Below are 23,497 nucleotides of genomic sequence, written 5' to 3' on the forward strand. Positions count from 1 at the left end.
ACAGGAGACCTAGGTTTGATCCCTTGGTTGGGAAGATCCCCTGGAGAAGGGAACGGCTACCCACTCCAGTATTCCTGCCTGGAGAAGTCCATGGACATGGGAGTCCATGGACATGGTGAGCTACAGTCCATAGGGTCACAGAGCTGGACAGGATTGAGTGACCCCCTCTTTCTTCTTTTTGGTTCCTGAGCGCCTTTAGCGGTGTAAGGGAAACAGGGACCTGGCTCACAGTGGTGACCCTCAGCTGGCTGACAGGTAACGAGTGGTGTCTCAACACCAGCTAGGAGCAGCCTTCCTGTATCCTGCTTACACTGGGTGAACCTCTGCAGGGTCATACTTATTTCTGGGTCCTAAGTTTTGAGAAGGATACTTCAAATCAGAGGTTGACAAGTAATATTAGCTCAGGTGGGTCAGAGTCTGGAAAGCACATGAGTGGTGGCTGAAAGAAATGGGCATTCAGAGTCTAAACACAGGTTAACACAGAAACAGAGTTGAGTTTTTACCAAAACCGAAGTAGAAGGAAGAAAGATTAGTTACCATGGTCATGCCCATATCCACACATACGGTTTCGTACTTGGGTCTCCGTTCATTCAGGCTGCTCCCCACAGTGTTCATTCCATCTATCTGCTAACGTCCCCCAACCCATGTTCAGCTAAGACTCTTCTGGAGCTTCTGACCTGTATATCTAACTCCCTCCTGGTCACCTCGACCTGGTTGTTCTCATCATACAAAGCTCCACATGTCCTAAAGTGAACTCTTCACCACATCCATGACCATATTTGGAAGGGCTTCAACTTTTATGGGCTGCATTTTTATTGACCATATCTGGAAGGCAAAGAAGGGTATGGAATGTGTCATTTATAACTGAACTCCACTGTGGTGGTTACCATTTGCCTCTATCCTTAGAATGAAGTGTTTTCAACTTGGTTGCTCATCAGAATCTCCTGGGACATTTTTAGAAAATGCAGATTTTTTTACCCCAGGCCCCACCTGAAATTCCATGAATCAGAATCCCATGAATTTTTTTTTTCTTCTAATTTTGACTCCCACTAATGAGATCAACAAAAGTCAACTATGCTAATTAACAATTCATAAATATCAACACTGAACATTTCTTTCTCACATTTATTATAGTCAGTAGGAAAGATCAGGGATTGATTTTGAGGGAATGAATGCGTTGGCTCTTATCACCTCCTTTAACCAGAATACACACCGCTCAACCATTCTCTTAAAATTTAGCAACTCTGGGAAGAATTATTCACTTGATGCCTCCAGAAAGAATCGGCCTTTCATCTGGCCTGAGCATCAGGTGCTTGACCGCACAGTATTAATTTCTTCTCACAGTAATTCTGTCCTTTGGAGCAACTCCCAAATCACTAACTGCCCCCACCCACTCCAAACTGGAAGCTCAAGGGCAGGAAAAGAAGGGGCAGGAGAGCCAGGACAGGCAATGAAGGTGCCAACGTCCATGCGGGCCCACACCATCTTTCAGTGGCCTCCCACGCTGCCCCTTGGCTTGGGGGTCACCCTGAGTTTCTGGCCTCAGACTTGCTTCTCCTGATAAGAATCTGTCATTTTTGAGCCTTGATGCACTGCTGGCTACCTTTCTGTGCTTTTGATAGCTTTTCCCTTTGAACAAACAAAATATAGCTATGCTCAACTTGTGGGTGGGCTTCCCTTGTGGCTCAGTTGGTAAAGAATCCGCCTGCAATGCGGGAGACCTGGGTTCGATCCCTGAGTTGGGATGATACCCTGGAGAAGGGAAAGGCTACCCACTCCAGTATTCTGGCCTGGAGAATCCCATGGACTCTATAGTCCATGGGGTCGCAAAGAGTCGGACATGACTGAGCGACTCTCACTTTCACCTTGTGGGCAGGGGGGTGGGGACAGGTAAAATGTAAGCAGTTCTAAATGGCAGGTCATTGCCAAATTATTTTAAAACCAGCATGGGAATGTAATCAGAGATGAATGTGCTAGAATATACCTCCCTTCCCATGTCAGCCGCTCCCTGGTTATGTATACGCTGTTCCCCACTCTTAATCCTTTTGACCTGTGCCCCATCTTTTTCTCTGCTTCTTATATATTAGACGAAAGAAGCAATTATTTTTACATTTTTATTACACATGTTCTGAATTAGCTACTGACTCACATTACTTCTCTTTTCTTCATCTTGTCTCATACAGGAGCACAGCATTTGCACACCAAGCCGAGTTTCTAACACGCAGGAAGTGTACTTCACTGCGATGACTGGAAACCATCACTTATGACATCATCTACAGTAAGTGGGGAGGGGCAGATGTGGACATTGCCTTCATGTCAGTATACTGCAGCCATATTTTGCTGATAGCCTAATTCCTGATACTTCTTTAATTTTCTTTTAGTTACAATTCCTTTGGAGCCACTTCTGGAGAGATGTGTGTTTTCCTCACTTTTATCACTCATATCTATATTCATTTCTAGTGTATTATACTGTCTACTGGGAGAAGGCAATGGCACCCCAACTCCAGTACTCCTGCCTGGAAAATCCCATGGACAGAGGAGCCTGGTGGGCTGCAGTCCATGGGGTCGCTAAGAGTCTGACACGACTGAGCAACTTCACTTTCTCTCTTCACTTTCATGCATTGGAGGAGGAAATGGCAACCCACTCCAGTGTTCTTGCCTGGAGCATCCCTGGGACGGCAGGGCCTGGTGGGCTGCCGTCTATGGGGTCGCACAGAGTCGGACACGATTGAAGCGACTTAGCAGCAGCAGCATACTGTCTACCACATGTACCAACTTTGATATGGCTGGTTCCTATGGGGTCATGTTGTCTGAGGCAGTGATTACTGTTATTTTCCTTTTGGTCACAAAGCAGTTTGGTATATAGTGATACTTTTTCACAAATATTATTCCTATCATCTGCAGGTATTTAACTAATAATTTAAAATTAAATAGTACTTACATTCAATTTCCTATAATAAATCATAATGGTAAAGAAGAATGTATAACTGAATCACTTTGCTGTACAGTAAAAACTGACACAACATTCTAAATCAATTATACTTCAATAAATTTTTTAAAAATTAAATAGTATTTAAAGATTTACAATATAAAATAAAATTAGTCAGAGTATGGATGAAATGTGATTGGCCATGTCTGTAATTGTTGGGGCTGGTTGAGGGGTACATGGAGATTCACTGTACTTTTCTCTATACTTCTGAGTATGTTTGAGAATTTCCACAATACAGTGTTAAAAAAAAAAAAAAAAGGTTTATGACAAAAATAGCTGCCCCTTATTTCACCTTCTACCTATTCTCTATTCTTCAGTCCCTTCACTTCTTTTTGCCATTTCTTTGGACATTTATCTTTGTATTTTTTAACAATGCTTCTGGTGCTGTGTCTTGATTTATCAACATACTAGGTTAACTATTTGGCATGCTTAATCTCTCCTCCTAAACAACCATTACAGTGGTTAGCACCATGTCTGGATAAGCTCTTTGTCAGGTTTCCATTATTGTAATTATGTAAATATTTTAACTTCAGAGCCATGTAGTATATTCTGATTATGATACTCTTCCTGCAAAATACTTCTTTTCCTCCTGAATATTATAATAGACTTGTTTTTATTGCTTAGTTTTCTATGTCTAACATCCCACTCCAATGGCTCCACATACAACATTCCACATTTGTCAGATCTACACAGAAGCCTACAATTCCAACTTTTCCCCAGCCGTTCTTTTTCCTGGAGCTCTCCATCTCTGGCTTCCCAACGGACAGTGCCTTCCTGGGACTCCTTCTGGCTGTCTTCTGGGCATTTCTGTCATCTACCTTCTATGCTGGATCTCCTTTTTCTGTATCCCATGTCTTCCAGGTCAATGCTCCTGCTTTGGTGAACCACATCCTCTGATAGCTTTTTGAGAATAAGTGTATAGGAAGAGAATTTTTTGAAACTACGTATCCCAAAATGTCTTTGTTCTGCCTCACATGTGATTGACGGTTTGGCTGTCAAGCTGGAAATACTTTATCTTTAGAATTCTGAAGCAATTACTCTTTTCTTTTTGGAGACTTTGCTATTGAGAAGCCTGATGCTAGGATGATAGCAATTCTCTGTATATTAACTGTTTTCCTGGAATTTTCTATTCATCTGAAATTTCATAGTAATATGCAATGGTGCTCTCATTATATGGAGAAGAGTCAGGTCCTGGGCGTCTACTTGCTCTTGCCCCACCTTTAACTCTACACCCATTCATTCGGTTTCCTTTAATTCCTGAGTCTTACATTCTGCTGTGCAAATTAGCTTGCTTCTCATTAGCAGCCCCCACTATAAGCATGTATTATTAAGTTTCAGTTGTCAACATTTTGCTTAGTCAATTAACACTTCTCCATCTTTTTATTCTTCCAAACTTTTGTGATTTTTGTCAACATTTCTTGTACACTGTTGTCTCTTCTGTTCCCTTTGCCCTTAATGGTACTCAAAAAAAAATTTTTCCCCTTACTGCCATTTTAGAGGAATTCTGAAGGTGCAAAGATAAACCAAAAGTACAGTGTAAATCACTCTATTTAATAGCAAGTCTTCCACAATATTTGATGAATGCCTCATAAATGCTATTTTTATCACTATATTATAAAATTTTAGTGTTTTTATGTAATTATTATCCATATACTCATCTTTATCATTAAAGCTTCAACACAGAATTTGCTTTTGATATAAACTTCCAAACTTGACATAGTACTAAAAAGTTGGTTTTTTTTTTTTTTTTGTATAACTGCTAAATTTTTGTATATTTTCTAAATAACTGAACCAAAATACATCTGTTTGGCCAGGTCATTGGCCTAATAGCTAGTGATGTCCAATATAATATAAATATATGCATTTAAGGGTGACCAGTAGCACTGCCAGTATCTGGGAGCTTGTTAAGAAATGCAGACTCTCAGGCTCCACTCTATAAACTATTCAATCAGAATCTGTGTTTTAACTAGATCCCCAAGCTATTCACAAATACATACAGTTGGAGCACTAGTCTAGTATTTCACCAGATCCTGCTTCTCTCTTATGTCTCCACTCCCTGCCCCCACTTTCAAAGGTACCCATGACATTTTCCTTTCAAATACCTTACAGTCTGAGTATGATGAAAGTTGCCTTTTCTATCCCTCTGCCATCCTCATGGGTCTGTCCCAGAGGGTCTCCTCCAAGTCTCTGCTCCTCCAAACGGGAAAAGCCTTGAAAAGTACAGGCTCTAGAGCCATGTTATTTGGGTTCATTTAAACTCTGACTCTAGCAGTTGGGCCAGCATGCTGCCACATTGTGCCTCAGTTTTAGGTGTAATATGAATAGCATTTTCATGCATGTTAGCTATTATGCTCTGCAATCAAGGCGTTAACAACCGAGTATTTAGGAATTTCTCCTCATCTTCTGCTGATGCTGCTTGTATCACACGATGGTTTATTCATTTGGACTTTTGCTACTGAATCAACTAGTTCCACCTTCACCTGGGGATGATTTTATAAAATTTGCTGAATACAGATTCCCCACACTTTTTGGACTAGTGGAGTGTCCACCTGGTGAACATACGTGAATGAATTTCCTGTTATAAGCTTTATGAATGAGGCATCAATCTTCTTCAAGGTTCAACAATATTCTGAGAAAAGTGAGCACAGGGACAATCTGGGAAGGAGACAGTTGAAGGGAGAAAGCCAGAGAATTTCAGCATTGGTGGGAGCAAAGGGGGAAATGGGGACATGTATTGTCTAGTGGGGAGTTGTCTAGTGATGAACTTAACTTTCCCAACATTAGATATGATGTTAGCTATAGGTTTTCCACAGATGCACTTTATCAAATTAAGGTTTCTTCTATTCTTAGTTTCTTCGGAGCTTTAAGTCATGAATCAGAGTTGAATCCTGTAAAATGTCTGTCTGCATGTATTGAAGTGATCATGAAGGATTCCTTTATTTTGTTAACAGGGTAGGTTACAGTAATTGACTCTTGTAATTTTAAAATGACCCTGCATTCTGAGATAAACTCTACTTGGTCATAAGGTATTATGCTCTTTATTTATTGCTGGATTCAACTAGCTAACAGTTCAATAACTTTTGTATCTATGTTCATGATATATATTGGTATGTCCACTTTCTTTCCTTGAAATGTCTTTGGCTAGTTTCACTATTGGGGTAATACTTGTTCTCATTTTTTTTTAATTGGGGAAGTATTCCCTTTACCCCTATTTTCTGAAAATCTGTGTAGAATTAAAGTTTTTTATTCCTTAAATGTTTGCTAGAATTCACCAATAAAGTAAAGTGGACCTGGAGTTCTTTTGTATGAAAATTTCTGATATTTTCTTTAATATTAAAACTATTCACATTTTCTGTCTTGTGTCAGTTCTAGTAAGCTGTATTTTTCAAGAAATTTGATGACTTTAATTTATTGGTTTACATTTGTACATAACATTCCTTATTATCCTTTTAACATCTGAAAGATCTAAATAACATTCTTGATTTCATTCCTGATAGGGATAATCTGTCTTTTAGGTTTTTCCATCATTTTGCTCGAGGTTTAATTTTATTAATATTCTCAAAGACCAACTTTTGGCTTTGTTAACTGTATTACCTGTTTTCAATATCACTGATTTTTGCTCTTGCTTTTAATATTTCTTTGTTCTACTTACTTTGAATTTTATTGGCTCATTTTTTTCCCTCTAGTATGCTCTTTTAAATATATAATATTTAAAGCTATAAAACTAAGGAAGGAAGTACAATTTTACTGATTTGGCCTTTTGTTAGTTTATTTCTCTGGATTATTAAATTAAAAAAAATTTTTCTAAAATTTTTTTAGGTAAATATTTCCAGGATAATCAGTAAATTCTACCATGAAGAGAGTATGCATGTAAATATAAAAAATGATTATAAGAATATACAAAGCCTAGCTAGCATTCCTGTTACATAACCCTCAGCTTTTCATTCCATTCCAAGCTGGGTATGTGTTTATTCTAAAGATGCTTGAATTTTAAGAACTCTCAGTTCCTGTTTTGCATGCTATGTTGTAATTACCAGTGACTCATTCATCAAGTTTTTGGATATAAATGAAGGTGAGGTATGACTTTAGTTAATTTTAATGCTTTGACTGCACTAACTGCATCACTGGTACACTGTAAAGATTAAATTTTCCTCCGTTATGAAGTATTTACATTTATGTAATAAGTCTTCTCTAGTTATTGCTCATACAAGCTTTTTATATTTATCTACGGAGATCTATCTCCTCTTTAAATAATTCATTTTTGAGTTCTAGTTTTTAAATACTGAAAAGGGTAAACGCATACAGGTGGCGCAGTGGTAACGAAATCTGCCTGCCGGTGCAGGAGATGTGGGTTCAATCCCTGGGTCAGGAAGACCCCCCTGGAGAAGGAAATCCCACAGACAGAGCCTGGCGGGCTACAGTCCATGGGGTCTCAAAGAATTAGACACGACTGAGTGAGCACACACGCACATACAATAGTGCCAAAAATGATTTTCACATAAAACCTTTAAGAGTTCTTTTTAAAGGAATTATTGTACTATCAAGTGAAACTTTTTCAGACTCAATCCATCAAGATATTCCTACTTAAATATACATACAACCAAATGAGTATTTGTGTATTTCAGAGATCATAAAATATTTTTGCTAATTTATCTCAAAACATAGGTATCAGTGACCTTCTCAAATTAGGTCAGGTAGTAGAAAAAAAATCTAATACTTTTTTTTTTGGTTGTGCTGGGTCTTCGGTGTTGCTTGGAATTGTTCCTGTTGCAGTGAGCAGGCTTCTCATTGCAGTGGCTTCTCTTGTTGTGGAGCATGGGCTCTAGTAGCTGCTGCACAGGAGCTCATTAGTGGTGGCTCACAGGCTCTAGATCGTGCAGGCTCAGCAGTTGTAGCTCATGGATTAGATGCTCCAAGGTATGTGGAATCTTCCCGGACCAAGGATCGAACCTGTGTCCCCTGCACTGGCAGGCAGATTCTTATCCACTGTACCACCAGGGAAGTCCTCTAATACATTTTTTTTTTAGCATAAGGTTAGGTTGGAAGAAAAGGCTTTTGATTTTAAAGGCCAAATGGAAAGCTATTTTATTTCATGAGCCAAGAGAGGATACACTTCAGTGGGATGAAAAGTGTACCTATCAAGATGACTTTTGCTTCTAACAATTTTATCTTTTTTTAAAAAAAGGTAAAAATTTAGAAATCATATATCATTTCAGCATCTTATTTTTAAGAAATCCAACATTTTGGCATAAGACAAATGTATACAATTAAAGAGTTGACTCGTTGGAAAAGACTCTGATGCTGGGAGGGATTGGGGGCAGGAGGAGAAGGGGACGACAGAGGATGAGATGGCTGGATGGCATCACTGACTCGATGGACCTGAGTTTGAGTGAACTCTGTGAGTTGGTGATGAACAGGGAGGCCTGGTGTGCTGTGATTCATGGAGTCACAAAGAGTCGGACATGACTGAGCTGAACTGAAATTCTTCAAAACATAGTATGGCATATATTATTTTTCCACAGGGCATCAGATACTAATAGATATAGACCACTTTGTTAAATAACAAAAATCATATGAAAATCAACACAGTACTTCATTTATTTACTGTATAAGTCTGGCAAACAGCACAAAAATTCAGCAACATTTCAAACATGTAAAAAAGTCAAATGTTGAACAGTACTGAAAAAATTTTTTTACATAATTAGTAATAATGTGTACACATGTAGAGTTCTGCAAAGCTAGCAAATTCCAAGGGTGCTTGGCTTCTGAACATATACCACAAAAACACATACACAAAGCAATATAATTTATCTTTATAAAAATTACAGCCAAGCAATAAAAAAGGATGATAATAATGAAGATACTAATACATATGTTCACTACATATATCTTATACATTGAAATGCTACATCTTGTACCCTGAAATGCCATGTATAGAGAGCCAAGCAGAGTAAATTTAGGCTCATCACTGAGGTTAAGAATTATTTAAGAATTTAATGCTTGTATATGTAACATACTCAAAACTTTCTGTATAGCAATTCCTAGATTATAACAATGTATTCCACTGAGAAGTTGAGTCTTCTTTGTTGGCAGTATAAAATTTTTGACCAGATCAAAATTCTGGTAAAACATACACTGAAGGCATTGTCTAGTGTATTCATGTTCATGGGCATTAATGAACGTAGGAGAAATTCTTAGATTTCACACTAAATTTCAGCTGAGCTTTGTCAAACCAAACAGCTCAACTGTAAGGCAAGAAAAATTAACCCTCTCTGATAGATTAGTGGGCCTTACCACATAAAGATAAGAATTCAGTCTTAGGGAAAGACTCCCTATGTAAGCAAATATGAAACAGTGGGCACTGAAATGAACTTCTAGAAATGATCTAACATCTTGATACTCAGACACTGGTTCAGAAGCAACAATCTGTTGGTATATTTTATCTAATTAACATTTTATGATCAGCACCAGTCCCCAAAACCTCAAATTATAATATCTAATCTTCATTAAAATACATCCTTTTGTGCTACATTAATATAACTATTAATATAATCAAATTAAGGAAAGTCAAACTTAACTCAACTTACTATATATATTTTTGTGTATGCAGGGTAACAAATCTTTTTATTTACTTGTGCTTCTGTTTTGGGCTACTTTGATTGAAGAGAAATTCATTTCACAGGATTACATCTTGCTAAAGCATTCCTTAGCATTGGTCCAAACTTGAATTCCCTTTTAAAACAAACAAATGGAAAAAAAAAAAGCCCCCAAAACCTTAAAATGTAATTTTGGAAGGATTTTGAAAGCCCAAGTACTTGGCTTACTGGTATGTTAGATTTCACCTTTTGGAATAATCAATAAGTCCAACAAACAGAATACTTTTTCTGGCAATGGCTAATATAAGTCAAAGTGAAATACTTCTGAAAAAAGTAATAGAATCATTGTATGAGCCTATCTTCAAAAAAGAGACAGAATTCCTACTTCTTTTTGAAAGACTCATTTACTCCTATCATATACTCATATCATTTCTACTTATAAAACAAACAAGTTTTGCAATATCTGAAATGAAAAACTTGATTAGTCTAACAATTAAATATAATTTAATGAACTATTAATTAACCTAATAACCAATATTTTGATAAAAAGCTATAAACTCCCTCTCAATGGTTACAGCAGGCTATTTAGCAAAAACTAACATGTTATTATATACCTAATAGGCTTAAACAAAAACGCATGTTTGTAAAAAATGTAACAGTAAAATCTAGAAAGTGGTAGAAGGTATGTTTTCAACAAACTAGATATATACATATATATCTTTTGTTTATATATATATATTCTCCAATAACTTCTAATTTATGAAGAATATTTTAATACTTATACATTGAAGTTTATCAATATTTACTGAGGCTTTGAACAATAGGAAAAAAATCAATCTTTTTAGCTTTTTTTCCTCCCTGATGGAACACAAAAAGAAAAACAAAACAAAACCGCACAATCCTTTAAAATGTCCCAGATTGCCTTACTAAATGATTTACTGAGATAAAACATGCTGAATCGCTCAATAAAGTGAGAAGCACTAGAGAAAGGTAAAGCACCAGTACTGACTGGTAACCACACAGGCAGCACTGGAGCTATGAAAATGAGGTTAAGGAATGTCATACATGTTGTTCTTACAACATCGTTTTAGAAAAATTTCCATCACTGCCAAAATACTTATTTTAACCAGAATAAGCTTCAGTGTTCATACCTTATATGATAGGTATCATTAACATGTTTATTAATACACATTTTCATGTGTATCTTTTCAAACTCATTTGTATACATACAATCATTTAAAAAATACACACTTTCCTCTTCCTCACAAAAACAGGATTGCATTACACGCACTAGTGTGTAACTTGTTTTCTCATCTGCCGTCCTATTAGGATATCTTATTAGGACAGTGCATGTGAGATCCATCTTATTAAGACAGTGCATGTGAGATCTATCTTGTCTTTTATAACAATGAATACTCCATTAGCTACTACTTTATCCAAGCCCTAACATTTAGACCATTTTCCAATGAAAGTATGTATTGCTATTAGGAATGGTATTTTACTGCCCTGTTCAAGAATATCACATAACCATATAATGCTTTTAGTACATATTTTCAAATGCAAGTAATAAATGGGGCATACAAATTTGAAACTTCAGATGAGTGGAGACTTGGTAATTAAGATTTTGATTATGACATTTCTTTCAAAATTAAGTAGAGAAACTGGGAAACATTCTGGCAAAGAATGGACTTTAAAAATGAAAATGATATATACTTTGTTTCAAATAAGAAACTGATTTTAAAGAAATTTGCCAGCACTTCTGAATATACTGGTACCTTCACTGAAACCAAAACCTACCTTTTTGCACATACTGATCTGCATGACTGCGTAGCTTATGAGGGCCTCCTTTAAATCGTGGTTCTTTTGTTCTTTGAAGCGTTCAATATCAGCCCAAGCATTTCTGACAAACTCTCTTAAATAAAGGGTACAGTCATCATTATTATTCGTATTTAAATTAAGTAAACTACATATTATTAATTCAAATAAATACTTCTCATCTGAGTTGGGTTTTTGTCTATAAAGTGAGAGAAAAAGCAGTCAGTCATACACTCTTCTATATTTTAATAGTCTATTTTACCACAAATTCCAGCTTCAAATTATTCCTATAAAAAAGATGTAAATGGCTCCTTGAACCAACTTATAAGCCAACAGATGCCACAAGAACTTACCTGCCTGGAGTCACTGCAAAACATCCAGTCTTTTCAACAAGATGGATTACGTATTACATTTATCATGTATTTTCTTTAAATGACAAAGTTTTAAAAATTCTGAGAGCCATTTGTCTTTTTAACTCTGTCTTTGGTTTACTTTGACTTACTTGACACCAGCAGTTTCAAAAATTAACAAAACCACCTCCAAATCAGTGAAACTCTTGGTCTGCCTTGACCTACTCAACAACTATCAGACAAAAACAACATGAAAAATGGGCCCAAAAGTCAATGGCAGATCTCTGAGAACTGAATTTCTAAAAATATTTATGGAATAATTATATTCTAAGCCATATGCAAGGTGCTGGGACACAAAGATGAAGACACAATCACTGACTTTGAAGGGTTCGTATAGCCAGAGACAGTCACACTGTACAAACTGCCACGGGAGAAGGGTATGAACCAAGTGCTGTGACAGCCTGTGAGAAGGCTTAACAAAGGAAGCAGTTCAAGAGCTGGGCATTGCAGAATGATCAGGCTTTTAACTGACAGAAAAGAGTAGAGGAAATATGCAAAGGATAGAAATCATGTAAAGTACAAGAAAATAATATTATGACGTTTAAACACTTCCTTCTTCCTCTTTCCCCAATACTAACACAACTGCTTCTATGTAACATGATTTTTGATTACTCAAGTTTCTTAGGAATATTCAATCACTGTATTTTAGAAGATGAGGCTACATCCAGGGACACTGATGAAGCTAGGAATGGTTATAAGCCACCTGCCACAGAGCCTACAAGTCTAGCCATGTTAAACATCCCAGCATTTTTACCTGCCTTCCAGATTTTTAGACTTAAGTTGTTGTTCTCCTTCCTTTATTTGTTCTTCCAGCATCTTTATTCTGGCTTCTCTCTGCTCTGGAGTTTCTTGACCGAAGAGCTTGGTAGTCATTCCCTTCAAAGAAAATGTTCTCACAGTCTAAGATGAAACAGAAACAGATGAATGGATAAATAACATCTGTACATTGAATATTTTTCAGTCTTAAAAAGGAAGAAAATTCTGACACACGATACAATATGGATGAACCTTGAGGACACTGCGCTAAGTAAAATAAGCCAGTCACAAAAAGACAAATACGGTACAAGTCTTCTTACATGAAATATCCATAGTGTAACTTACAGAGACAGAAAGTGGAATGGTGACTGCCAAGGGCTAGGTAAAGAGGGAAATTAATAGTTGATATTTAATAAGTATAGAGTTTCAATTTTGCAAGATGAAGAGCTCTGCAGGTTGGCTGCACAACAAGGTGAATGAACTTACTACTACTGAACTTGAAAAATGGTTAAAATAATAAATGCTATGTTCTGTATATTTTATCACAATTTTTTTTTTAAAGAGGAAATAGCCATTTCCCCCTAACTCAGACAGAAGACCACAAACCATACAACCAGGGGGCTACTATTAAGGCTTATAATACTAGAAGATGCTGAAGAATCAAAAAAGGAAAAATTTTTACTGAGCTTCTTCATCATATGGAAAACTTCCAGGTGAAATACTAGGCAAGTTACTTATGTCAGCAGTCATATTTTTTCAATTACTCTGTGATCATAAAAAATGGATAAAATTCAACAAGCAACAATGAAAATAAACCAAACTGAAAAAACCATTTAAAATCTGCATAACTCACACTAACTCTTGGTTATCCATTAATAAAACAGAATGCCTACACCCAAGCCTCAAACTTCACCATCTCCTCACTCTCTGCAGTTTACTGAAGGAAATGCTTTTCCCTGCACATGCAGGAGTAGAGGACCAGGCTCCCTGAAAATGAACTGGAAATTTCCCCTGGATTTTAAAAATAAATCAAGCCAGTGCATACCTGCTTCATGGTCAAAGGTCTTTCCCCACGTATCTTTATGTGGGTAACCCACAAGCACTTTTAAAAGTACAGGACTTGTTAACTATGAGATGCCTTACAAACAGTGGCACTGTCACTGCCTCATTACTTCCAGATTGTGTGCCCTCACCACGACGGCTAATTTATTCCAATGAAACAGCTGAACAGTAGAAAGCTGATTATAAAAATGATCTAAGTCTAATACAGTAAGATACAAAATTTTGTTCACAAGTACTCACTGTAAGGATTCAAGAATAAAGTACACAAAAAGCTCTCTGTTAGGAGAGAAGCAATGATTCTAACAGGGCAGTTTTTCAAGTTAACTAGGATTTCTATAATGTAAGTGATAAAATTAAACCTTGCAAAGGTCATTATTTCAATCCCAAAGAATAATGTTTTTTTTCACTTAATCAGAAAAGAGATGGTTCTTATTATACAGTGCAATTTGGCAAAATTTCTTATAACACTATATATGTTTTAATGGCTTACTTTTTTTTAAGACTTAATTTTTTTTAATTTAATTTTTGGCCACCACCATGCAGCATGTGGGACCTTAGTTCCCTGATCAGGGATTGAACTTGTGCTCCCTGCAATGAAAGCACATAGTCTTAACCACTGGACCATCAGGGAAGCCCCTAGTGGCTTATATCTTTTTATTTCAAGATCACAACCAAAAGAATTATACAGTTGTCCACAAATTACTCCCCTTTAAAAGCTACAGGCATCCTGCAGCCCATTTCACTTAAGGTTCGTTATAATACCAAAGACCCAAACAGAAAACAGCTCACCCCAGTTGCCAGTTCCTCACACTGCTGCTTCTTGGATGCTAGGTCCTGAGCAGCCATCTCCAAGTCATACTGCATAAGTTCATGTTTCCTGCACACAGCCCTAGGAGAAAAAAAGTGCTGCCATTTAATTTTTGTGGCCTCTCTAATTATTAACATGTTAAATTTTTCCCCAGCGGGTATAGTGGAGGCATTCATGTCTTACTATGGTCAGAACTTTTATATCTAGAAATTTTAAGCTTAAAATGTAGTACCCCAATATTAAAAATTTAATCTAGCAGAACCTAAGCATAAATACTTTATATTGTAAATCAAAAAAGGTTGTTTTCCAGATACTTGCAAAATTTTCTTCAATAAACATACCGTTATCACATACATTTTTTAAAAAAGCTTTTTTTGTACAGCACTGGAATTAATGCTATAATCTCACATAACAACTGAGTATTATTTAAAAAGATTATCTCAAAGTTTTCTATTTAGAAATGTCTATTAGTTTTTATTATTATAAAAGTAATCCATGCTTACTAAAAAAAAAAGATTCTAATACAGGAATGTACTAAATAAGTTTTAAAAACACTTTCTTCTCCATAGTTCTACAATCCAGACACAATTCATATTAATAGATGGTATATATTGTTCTAGATTTTAGCTAGGCATTTCTGAACTATATACCAAAGACACGTTTCTTTATCAATATACATTCATCTTTTCTATCATCTTTAAGAGTTGCAAAGAGTTCATTGTGTTGAGCAACCTTCCTTTGGTAAGTTACTTGAAAAAGCTTGGTGTGACCTCTACTACTCAAAGCTCTAGAAGGAAAAATGCTAACAATGTGATGTTTTCATCCCAGCTACTGAACAGCCAAAGGAATACTGCTCTTCTGTTTTATTAACAGAATTCTTATACTGATTTTAAAAGTGACAGGAAAATGATTCATTTTTCTAAACTGGAATATCTCCCAGAGAATTCTGCTTGGCCCTGTAGGAGATATCATAAAAACAGAAGACAAAGTCCTGACATTAAGAAATTTTACAATCTTGCTAAGGAGATAAAATATGCAGGTATGGAAAATCAGAATTTAAAGGTAATATACAATGGAATGACAGATCATAATAACACACACTCAGTGTGTACTCTGCTTCCAATCTCCAAGCTGGAAAAAGCAGATACAACACACAGACAGACCTGAAGCCAGAGACTAAAAGGTTCTATCAATATAATGTTTCAAATATAGTGAAAGTGTTAGTCGCTTAGTCATGTCCGGCTCTTTGTGACCCCATGGACTGTAGCCCTCCAGGCTCCTCTGTCCATGGGATTCTCCAGGGAAGAATACTGGTAGGTTGCCATTTCCTTCTCCAGGGTATCTTTCCAACCCAGAGATCAAACCCAGGTCTCCTGCATTGCAGGCAAACTCTTTACCATCTGAGCCACCAGGGATCAGGGTCATCTTAAATTCCTATGTCTAGCACTCTGCAACAGATAGGAATACAGTGAGATCTCATTCAATATCTAGGGGAAGGAATTCATTTAAAAATCATCTTATTCTCTTTATTTTAGAGTAACAGATGAAGAGAATGTTGACCAGCCATAGGACTGCATCTGGAACATGTATTATACTTACCGCAATGCTTCTGCATAAAAAAGATACTCCTTTAACTGATCTGCATAATGTTCTTCATCTTCCAAAATATCATCAATAGAAGATGCATACCTGTTTAAAAAATTACGTATATAGTAACTTTTATCAAGACACAAAATATTAATATTCTAAAGAAGGGCTATTCAAAGCGTGGTCCACTGACCACTTGCTACCCATGAATGACCGACCAAATACAGAAAATGAGAATAAGTTTGTGTCTGTTAATCCCACACTCCTAATTTATCCCTCCCCCAAAGAGCAATCCTTAATTACCATGACAATTCTACTGAATTTTACCAAAATGTGTTTAGCAAGGTCTTGGATATAAAAAAACAAACAAAAAAATGGTCCTTCTTAAGGTAGCTTAATAAGCACTGTAGTATCTTTTGTTAAATATAGCACAGTGCCCTAGTATAGCACAGGGCACTATATTTAATATCTTGTAATAACCTATAATGGAAAATTTGAAAGAAATAAATATATAACTGAATCACTTTGCTATATACCTGAAACTAACATAGTATTGCAAATCAACTATACAAAGTATAAAAATATACTTTATGCCTCCAAGCCTGCTTCATGTAGTTAAGTAAACAAGTTTACTGAATTAAAAAATAAACAAAAAATCTAAGTTAATCCTCACTGAAAAGCGATGTGCTTATAGTATTTATGAAAGTAGGCAAAATATGTATTCTGTAAATATAAATTTACATTTGTGAGAGTGTGGACTTTGTCCTATGTGACTGAAAAATGGCTTGAGAATCATTGTTAAGAGTAGGAAAAACTCTATAGTTCATAAACCTACAATTCTGGAAAAGTTAATGTTAAGAAAACAAAAAAGGTAAGTGGCTGGTGGGTTGAAGACTGGAAACACAGTGTGGAGAAAGGGGTAAGTGGTAAAGATGTTTTAGGTATTAGTACTAAAACTAATTTTATTTAACATTTACATAAACCAAGTGAAGGGATAATCCCAAATTCCTGCAAATACTGAGACTGTCCTGTCAACAGAATGCATGAAGACAACAAAATAGTTGAAAAGCAGCTGGTCAGTTTAAATAATCCAAAGAAAAATGATATTTAAATAAAGTAAATATTTTTGTCTTTTTATTGGTCAGTTGTAGGAGCTCTTTATGTATTTTGGTTGGAAATGTTTACTCCCGGTCTGTGGCTTGCCTCTTCACCATCTTAATGGGGTGTGTTTTTTCGTGTGTGGTAAAACATAACGTAAAATTCACCTTTTTAACAATTTATTGGTGTATACTGTTCAGTGGCTTCGAATACTTTCATGGTGTTGTGCAACCATTATCACCAACCATCTCCAGAACTTATCTTCCCCAACTGACTCAGTACTCCTACATTCCTTCCACTTACAAAGGAAATCTTTTGATAAGCTGAATTTTTAAATTTTTTTTGTTTTTTGGCACAGCATGTTAGGTAGTAGTTCCCTACCCAGGGCTCAAACCAGTGCTCCCTGCACTGGAAGCATGGCGTCTTTACTGCTGGACCACCAGGGAGATCCCAAAATTTCTAATTTTGAAGAACAATTTACCATTTTTAAAAGATTTTTTTTCCTTTCATGTCCTTTAAAAAAAATCTTTTGCTTACTCGAAGGCTGCTAAAATATTCTATTTCCTACTAAAAGCTATAGTTTAAGGTTTTATATTGATGTATGTCATCCAAACTGAATTAGCTTTTATGTACGATGTGAGATATGGCTCAAGGTTCCTTTTTTTTTAATGATTCACTTTTTTAAAAAATTACTTATTTTCCACAGAAAAAATACAATTTATACAGAAAAAATCCTGTTAACTGCAAATAAAGACAGTTTCCATCTTCCTTTCTATGCTGGGTCTTTGTTGCTGCATGGGCTTCTCTCTAGTTGCAGAGAGCAGGGGCTACTCTCTAGCGGCAGTGCATGGGCTTCCCGTTGCAGTGGCCTCTCTTGTTGCAGAGCATATGCTGGGCTCTAGGGAATGCACACTTTGGGAGCTGCAGTACGTCAGCTAAGAAGTTGTCGCTCCTGGGCTCTAGAGCACAGGCTCAATAGTTGTGGCACAGGGGCTCAGCTGCCATGTGGCACGTGGGCTCTTCCAGGAGCAGGGATTGAACCTGTGGCTCCTACACTGTCAGGAGGATTCTCTACTACTGAGCCAAAAGGGAAGACCTCAAGGTTCAGGAGTTTTTTTCCCATGAAGATATCCAGTTACTCTAGAACCATTTCTTGAAATGAGCTATGTAAATGTGCATCTATTTCTGAATTCTATCCTATTCCATGGATCTATTTATCTCAATATCTCCTGATAACTGTAGCTCTATAGTAAGTCTTGAAATCAGGTAATATGTTCAACTTTGTCCTTTTTTTCAAGATTGTTCTGACTACTTCATGTTCTTTGAATTTCTATATACATTTTTGAATCAGCTTATCAATTTCTATTAAAAATCTCTGGAGGTTTGATTGGGACTGTCATTTAGGAAGAATGCTCATATTAACACTACTGAGTCTTCCAATCTATGAACATGGTTTAATCTCACCTTTTATTTAGGTACTTAGTTTCTCTTAGCAATGTTTATATATAAAGTTTTCAGTGTAGAGGTCTTTCACACTATTATAAACAGCATTTTTAAGCTTTTATTTTCTAATTTTACTAGTATGAAAAAATGGTTTTTTTATATATTCATTATGTATCATGCATTCTCATTAAACTCAGTTGTTAGTTCTATAGTATTTTTGGCTGATTCTTTATTTTCTACAGAAAAATCCTGTTAACTGCCAATAAAGACAGGACAGTTTTCCTTCTTCCTTTCTAAGACATGTGCCATTTATTTGATCTTGCCTTACTGCGCTGACCAGGACCTCTACTACCACTTCTACCAGTAGTGGTGGAGCAAACAGTCCTGCCTTATTCCTGATTTTAGGAGAAAACATTAATATTTCACTATTAAGTACAGTATTAGGTGTATGTTTTACATTGAGGAAATTCTTTACATTCCTAGTTTGATGAAAATTTTTATTGTGAATAGATGGTAAAATGCTTTCGATATACACTGAAATGAACATCTGGATTTTCTTCTCTGTTCTGGTAATATGTGAACTGAACTGAAAGATTTTTGAATGTTAATCTTGCATTCCTGAGATTAACTTCTTCAAGTCAAATTGGTATACAGAGAGCACAATACAAATGCCAGCAAACTTTTTAAAAACAGAAGAATCACTAACACTTTCACACTAAATGTCACCTCCAGTTCTACCTTAAATTCTCTGGGTACTTACACATCCATATGATGACCAGCACTCTGCAGTCCATCACCCATTTCTTTTTCTATGGCACTCCACTCACTATGAAGAAAGAGATAAAACCAAAACCATCATGAATTAGATATGAAATATTATTAAACAGAATCTTTTACATTTTTTTCCTAGTTAGCTTTTCAACAGTATGATATCTATTTTATTTTTTTCTTGATGATTTATTTTCTGTGACTCAAATATGCTCCTTTCCCCTGAAGTTTAACAACTAAATGCAAGTGAAGGCTTTAAAAATGCTAATTCAAAAGTTCATATCTGCTGTTAAGTACAAAGTTAGTATCATACAGAACAGTTTCTTCTTATAGATAGCTTTCTCAGCTACAGAGCCTATTTAAATCAACCGCGGAGCTTTCAGAAACTATGAATGCTTGTCCTGCTCTTGAATGACTTAATCAGAATTTCTAGGATAGAGCTGAGGCACGTATATTTTTAAACTCTACATGAATGACTGTGATAACCACACATGATTACATATCACTATCTTAATAGGTAACAGAAATAGACAATTGTACAGAAATATTGGGTGTACCGTAAAACTTCAGTAACTTGCACTAAAGTTGCACAACAAAGTCTACTGGAACTACAGATCATTTTGTTATTACCATTTCAGGGAAATTCCTGAAATAAAAATTCCTTTTTATGGAAGATGTATACATTATAATAAAGGGGGGAATAGATCTATAATCTTAAATACTAAGAGATGACATAATTTGATATATTTTCTTCCAGTTATTTTTACTTATTTTAATATGGCGGAGATCATGTAGTATATGCACCTTTGTACCATGTTTTTTCTTGTTAACAGTATTTCCCCACATTATTAAAATAATTTGTTCTCAGCATTGTTTCAGTGGCAACTCTTAATTTTTTTAACCATTTTCTGAACCATTCAAGATTGTTTCCAATTTTTCTGCTATGTAAAGAATGTATAATAAACACCTTCAACTGCAAAATATCATAAAAAGAAAAATTAAAATACTATGATTCTGTTAATCTGTGGTCTTTATAAACTGTTCTTGAAATATCAAGATTATATGCTTATAATACTAGAAGGGAAAACCCTCACATGGTTTTTAAAATTGTCAAGGAAGGAAAACAAACATAAATAAACATATCTCCTTCTGATAATTTTTACTCATGTGTATTCTCAAAATAGTAATAGCAACAGTTAATCTTTTTTTAGTGCTGGCTGTTTACAAAATGATTCTTTTTTTTTTTGGCTGTGCTACGTCTGAACACTAATATTCAAATAAATTTCAGATGAATCAAAAATTTCCAGAACCACAAAAATATAGAAGAAATGAAAAATATATGCTTTATTATTCAAAAACTAATCACTTGCATGTCAACTGAATTTAATAGATTGAATATTTTTGTATATTCAAAGCCACATAAGAAAAGTCAAGAGACATATAACAAAGTGGGGGAAAAGTTGCAATCCATCTCACAAACGTCTAATGTTCCTAAAAGATAAAACAACTCCTGCAAATCAATTAAGAAACCAGACTACCAGCCCAGTAGGAAAAAATGGCCAAAGATACATACAGTTTATAAAATTAAAAAAATAAAATAGAGGCTATTAATCATCAGGAAAAAAGTTTAACTTCATCCATAATTAGAGTAATACAAATTATAACTACAGTGAGAAGGCATTTTTCACCATCAGGCTGATAAAGACGAAAGTTCACTAAAAATTGTTTGGGTGAGGGTCTGGGGAAATAGATATTAACATTTTGATGATGGGAGTTGAATATCTTCCATACAGGGAAATCTGGCAATATCTACCAACTCAATTATCCTTAGATGCAGTAACAACATTTGTAGAATTTTATGGACTTTCCTGGTGGCTCAGACGGTTAAGTGTCTGTCTACAATGTGGGAGACCCGGGTTCAATCCCTGGGTAGGGAAGTTCCCTGGAGAAGGAAATGGCAATCCACTCCAGTACTATTGCCTGGAAAATCCCATGGACAGAGGAGCCTGGTAGGCTACAGTCCATGGGGTCACAAAGAGTCAGACACGACTGAGCGATCTTCACCATTCACCATATCCTACATATATACTCAATCATGTGTGAAATGACATGAACATGAACATTAATTAAAGCATTGAATGCAACAGATTAGAAATAATTATCAAGAAACTGGTTAAATAAATTATGATGCTTCAGCTCAATAAAGCCCAATACAGTTATTTGCTGATAACAATATATTTAGGATAGCAGTTTTTAAGTTAAAAAAAGCAAAATAAAAGAAGTGAACATTTACATGTTTAAAAAAGGTGGGGGAGGGAGTGAGTAGAATGCATTTGTTTGTGTGTTAATATACATTGACGGGCTTCCCTGGTGGTTCAGAGGTTGAAGTGTCTGCCTCCAATGCGGGAGACTCAGATTCAATCCCTGGGTTGGGAAGATCCCCTGGAGAAGGCAATGGCACCCCACTCCAGTACTCTTGCCTGGAGAATCCCATGGATGGAGGAGCCTGGTAGGCTACAGTCGGCAGGGTCGCAAAGAGTCTGACACACTGAGCGACCTCACTTTCACCTTATACACTGACAGTGCTACAAAACATTTTACTGGAAGGATACACAAGTAACTCAGAAACTGCTAGTAGTTGCCTCAGAGGAGGAGACCTGGGTGGTTGGCAGGCAGGAGGAGCAAAGAGACTTCACTATACAAGCTTTTGTTCCTATTGAATTTTGTATTATATGAATATCTTATCTATTCAAATATGTTAAATGAATTATTTTTGACTACTTCAATCAAAAGGACAGAACATTAGCAAGGACAGTCTTCTTACAAGGAGATATGGATAATAACTACTAAAATTTCACAACTAAAATAATCAACAAACAAAAATTCACAAAAGAAAAGGCTCAAAAATTACCAATATATGCAAGTTACATACACAAGTAAATATTCTAATTTACACTAATATTACTCCAAGACTGAAAAACCAATCTTGTGAAAGCCTTAGAAATTATAAAATAAAACAAAGGAAGAAACAAAAGAAAACCACCAATTCAATATGACAGTGACTTAAAAGGAATCTCCTTGGGCATTCTGCCAAGAAAATGAAAGACACTGCTCACTGCTTAAGAGGAGTTTATCTTTTATCTGCTCAATATATTCGACTCCTTTACTATTTTTTTATTTAAAAAAAGGCTTTACAATAAAAAGTTTGAAGACTTAAAACTCCAGTCCAGTGGCTAAGACTCCGCCACTACAGAGGGCATAGGTTCGATCCCTGGTCAGGGAATTAAGAGCTTGCAGGAAAAGTCTGAAAACTACTACTATTGGACAGGATTTAAAAAACAAGCTTTGGGGACTTCCCTGGTGGTCCAGTGGTTAAGAATCTGCCTTTCAACGTACAGAACGTGGGTGGGATCCCTGGTCAGGGAACTAAGACCCCACATGCTGCAGGGCAACCAAGCCTGTGCGCCACAACTAGAAAGCACATACCTCACAATGAAGACCAGCCCAGCACAGAAAATAAATAAATAACAATTAAAAATTATCTTTTGTTTTGCAGACTCATATATATTCATGAATTACAGTTCTTACACAAAAAGCTGATTAGAGCTAGTTGTTGTTTATTATAAAAGTTTGTATAATGCCTACCTGAAAACTCGCCCATAATTCCCATGTACTTTATATACACCATATAGTCGATCTGCTACTCTCTGGAACAAATATTAAAAAAAAAATTGCTATTAGTTATAAACAGTTCACTGTCTATAAGTTAAAAACAGATTACTAAAAATACATTTTATCTTCATTAAAAAATACATGTTTACTTATTACAACTTGGAAAAAAAAAAAAAAGAGCTTAAATCTCCCAAAGTCTCATCATGGGGGGGAAAAACTAATGTTGTCATCATATTAATGTAATTTTTTCATATATATATATATGTTTTAATTAACATTTTAAAATTTCCTATACCAAGAGTGCTAATATTTTTATCAAGCAGGTTAATATTATTTTTAATAGACACCAGTTAAAAAAAATAGATGCATAAAATTTCACCTAGTGGTATATAAATTATATACGCATTCCTTGTCAGGTACTCAGTTATCCCTAATTTTTTCAGTATTAAATAAGCATTCTCTGAGAGTACAGCTTTTTCCAAATTTCAGATTA

At 35.7% G+C, this 23,497-nt stretch overlaps 1 protein-coding gene and 1 long non-coding RNA gene across 3 annotated transcripts in view; one reads left to right on the forward strand and one right to left on the reverse strand.

Annotated features, from left to right (window-relative positions):
- Positions 1 to 16,106, forward strand: part of LOC112585019 — a 17,382-nt gene extending 1,276 nt beyond the window's left edge. The window contains exons 2-3 of the long non-coding RNA XR_003109305.2: positions 2,184 to 2,278; positions 15,972 to 16,106. This is a non-coding gene — a long non-coding RNA (uncharacterized LOC112585019). The remainder of the gene's footprint in view (positions 1 to 2,183; positions 2,279 to 15,971) is intronic.
- The window catches only part of SNX4 (sorting nexin 4), a 55,066-nt gene continuing 40,132 nt past the window's right edge, over positions 8,564 to 23,497 (reverse strand). For both annotated transcript variants that reach the window (XM_006078520.4, XM_006078521.4), the window contains exons 8-14: positions 22,978 to 23,039; positions 19,325 to 19,390; positions 16,036 to 16,125; positions 14,418 to 14,517; positions 12,565 to 12,710; positions 11,383 to 11,497; positions 8,564 to 9,721 (exon numbers count right to left, since the gene is read on the reverse strand). In XM_006078520.4, the coding sequence (XP_006078582.3) occupies positions 9,674 to 9,721; positions 11,383 to 11,497; positions 12,565 to 12,710; positions 14,418 to 14,517; positions 16,036 to 16,125; positions 19,325 to 19,390; positions 22,978 to 23,039 (627 nt within the window). In that variant the 3' untranslated portion in view covers positions 8,564 to 9,673. The remainder of the gene's footprint in view (positions 9,722 to 11,382; positions 11,498 to 12,564; positions 12,711 to 14,417; positions 14,518 to 16,035; positions 16,126 to 19,324; positions 19,391 to 22,977; positions 23,040 to 23,497) is intronic.

This window comes from Bubalus bubalis, chromosome 1, assembly GCF_019923935.1.
Source record: "Bubalus bubalis isolate 160015118507 breed Murrah chromosome 1, NDDB_SH_1, whole genome shotgun sequence".
Taxonomy (NCBI): Eukaryota; Metazoa; Chordata; class Mammalia; order Artiodactyla; family Bovidae; genus Bubalus; species Bubalus bubalis.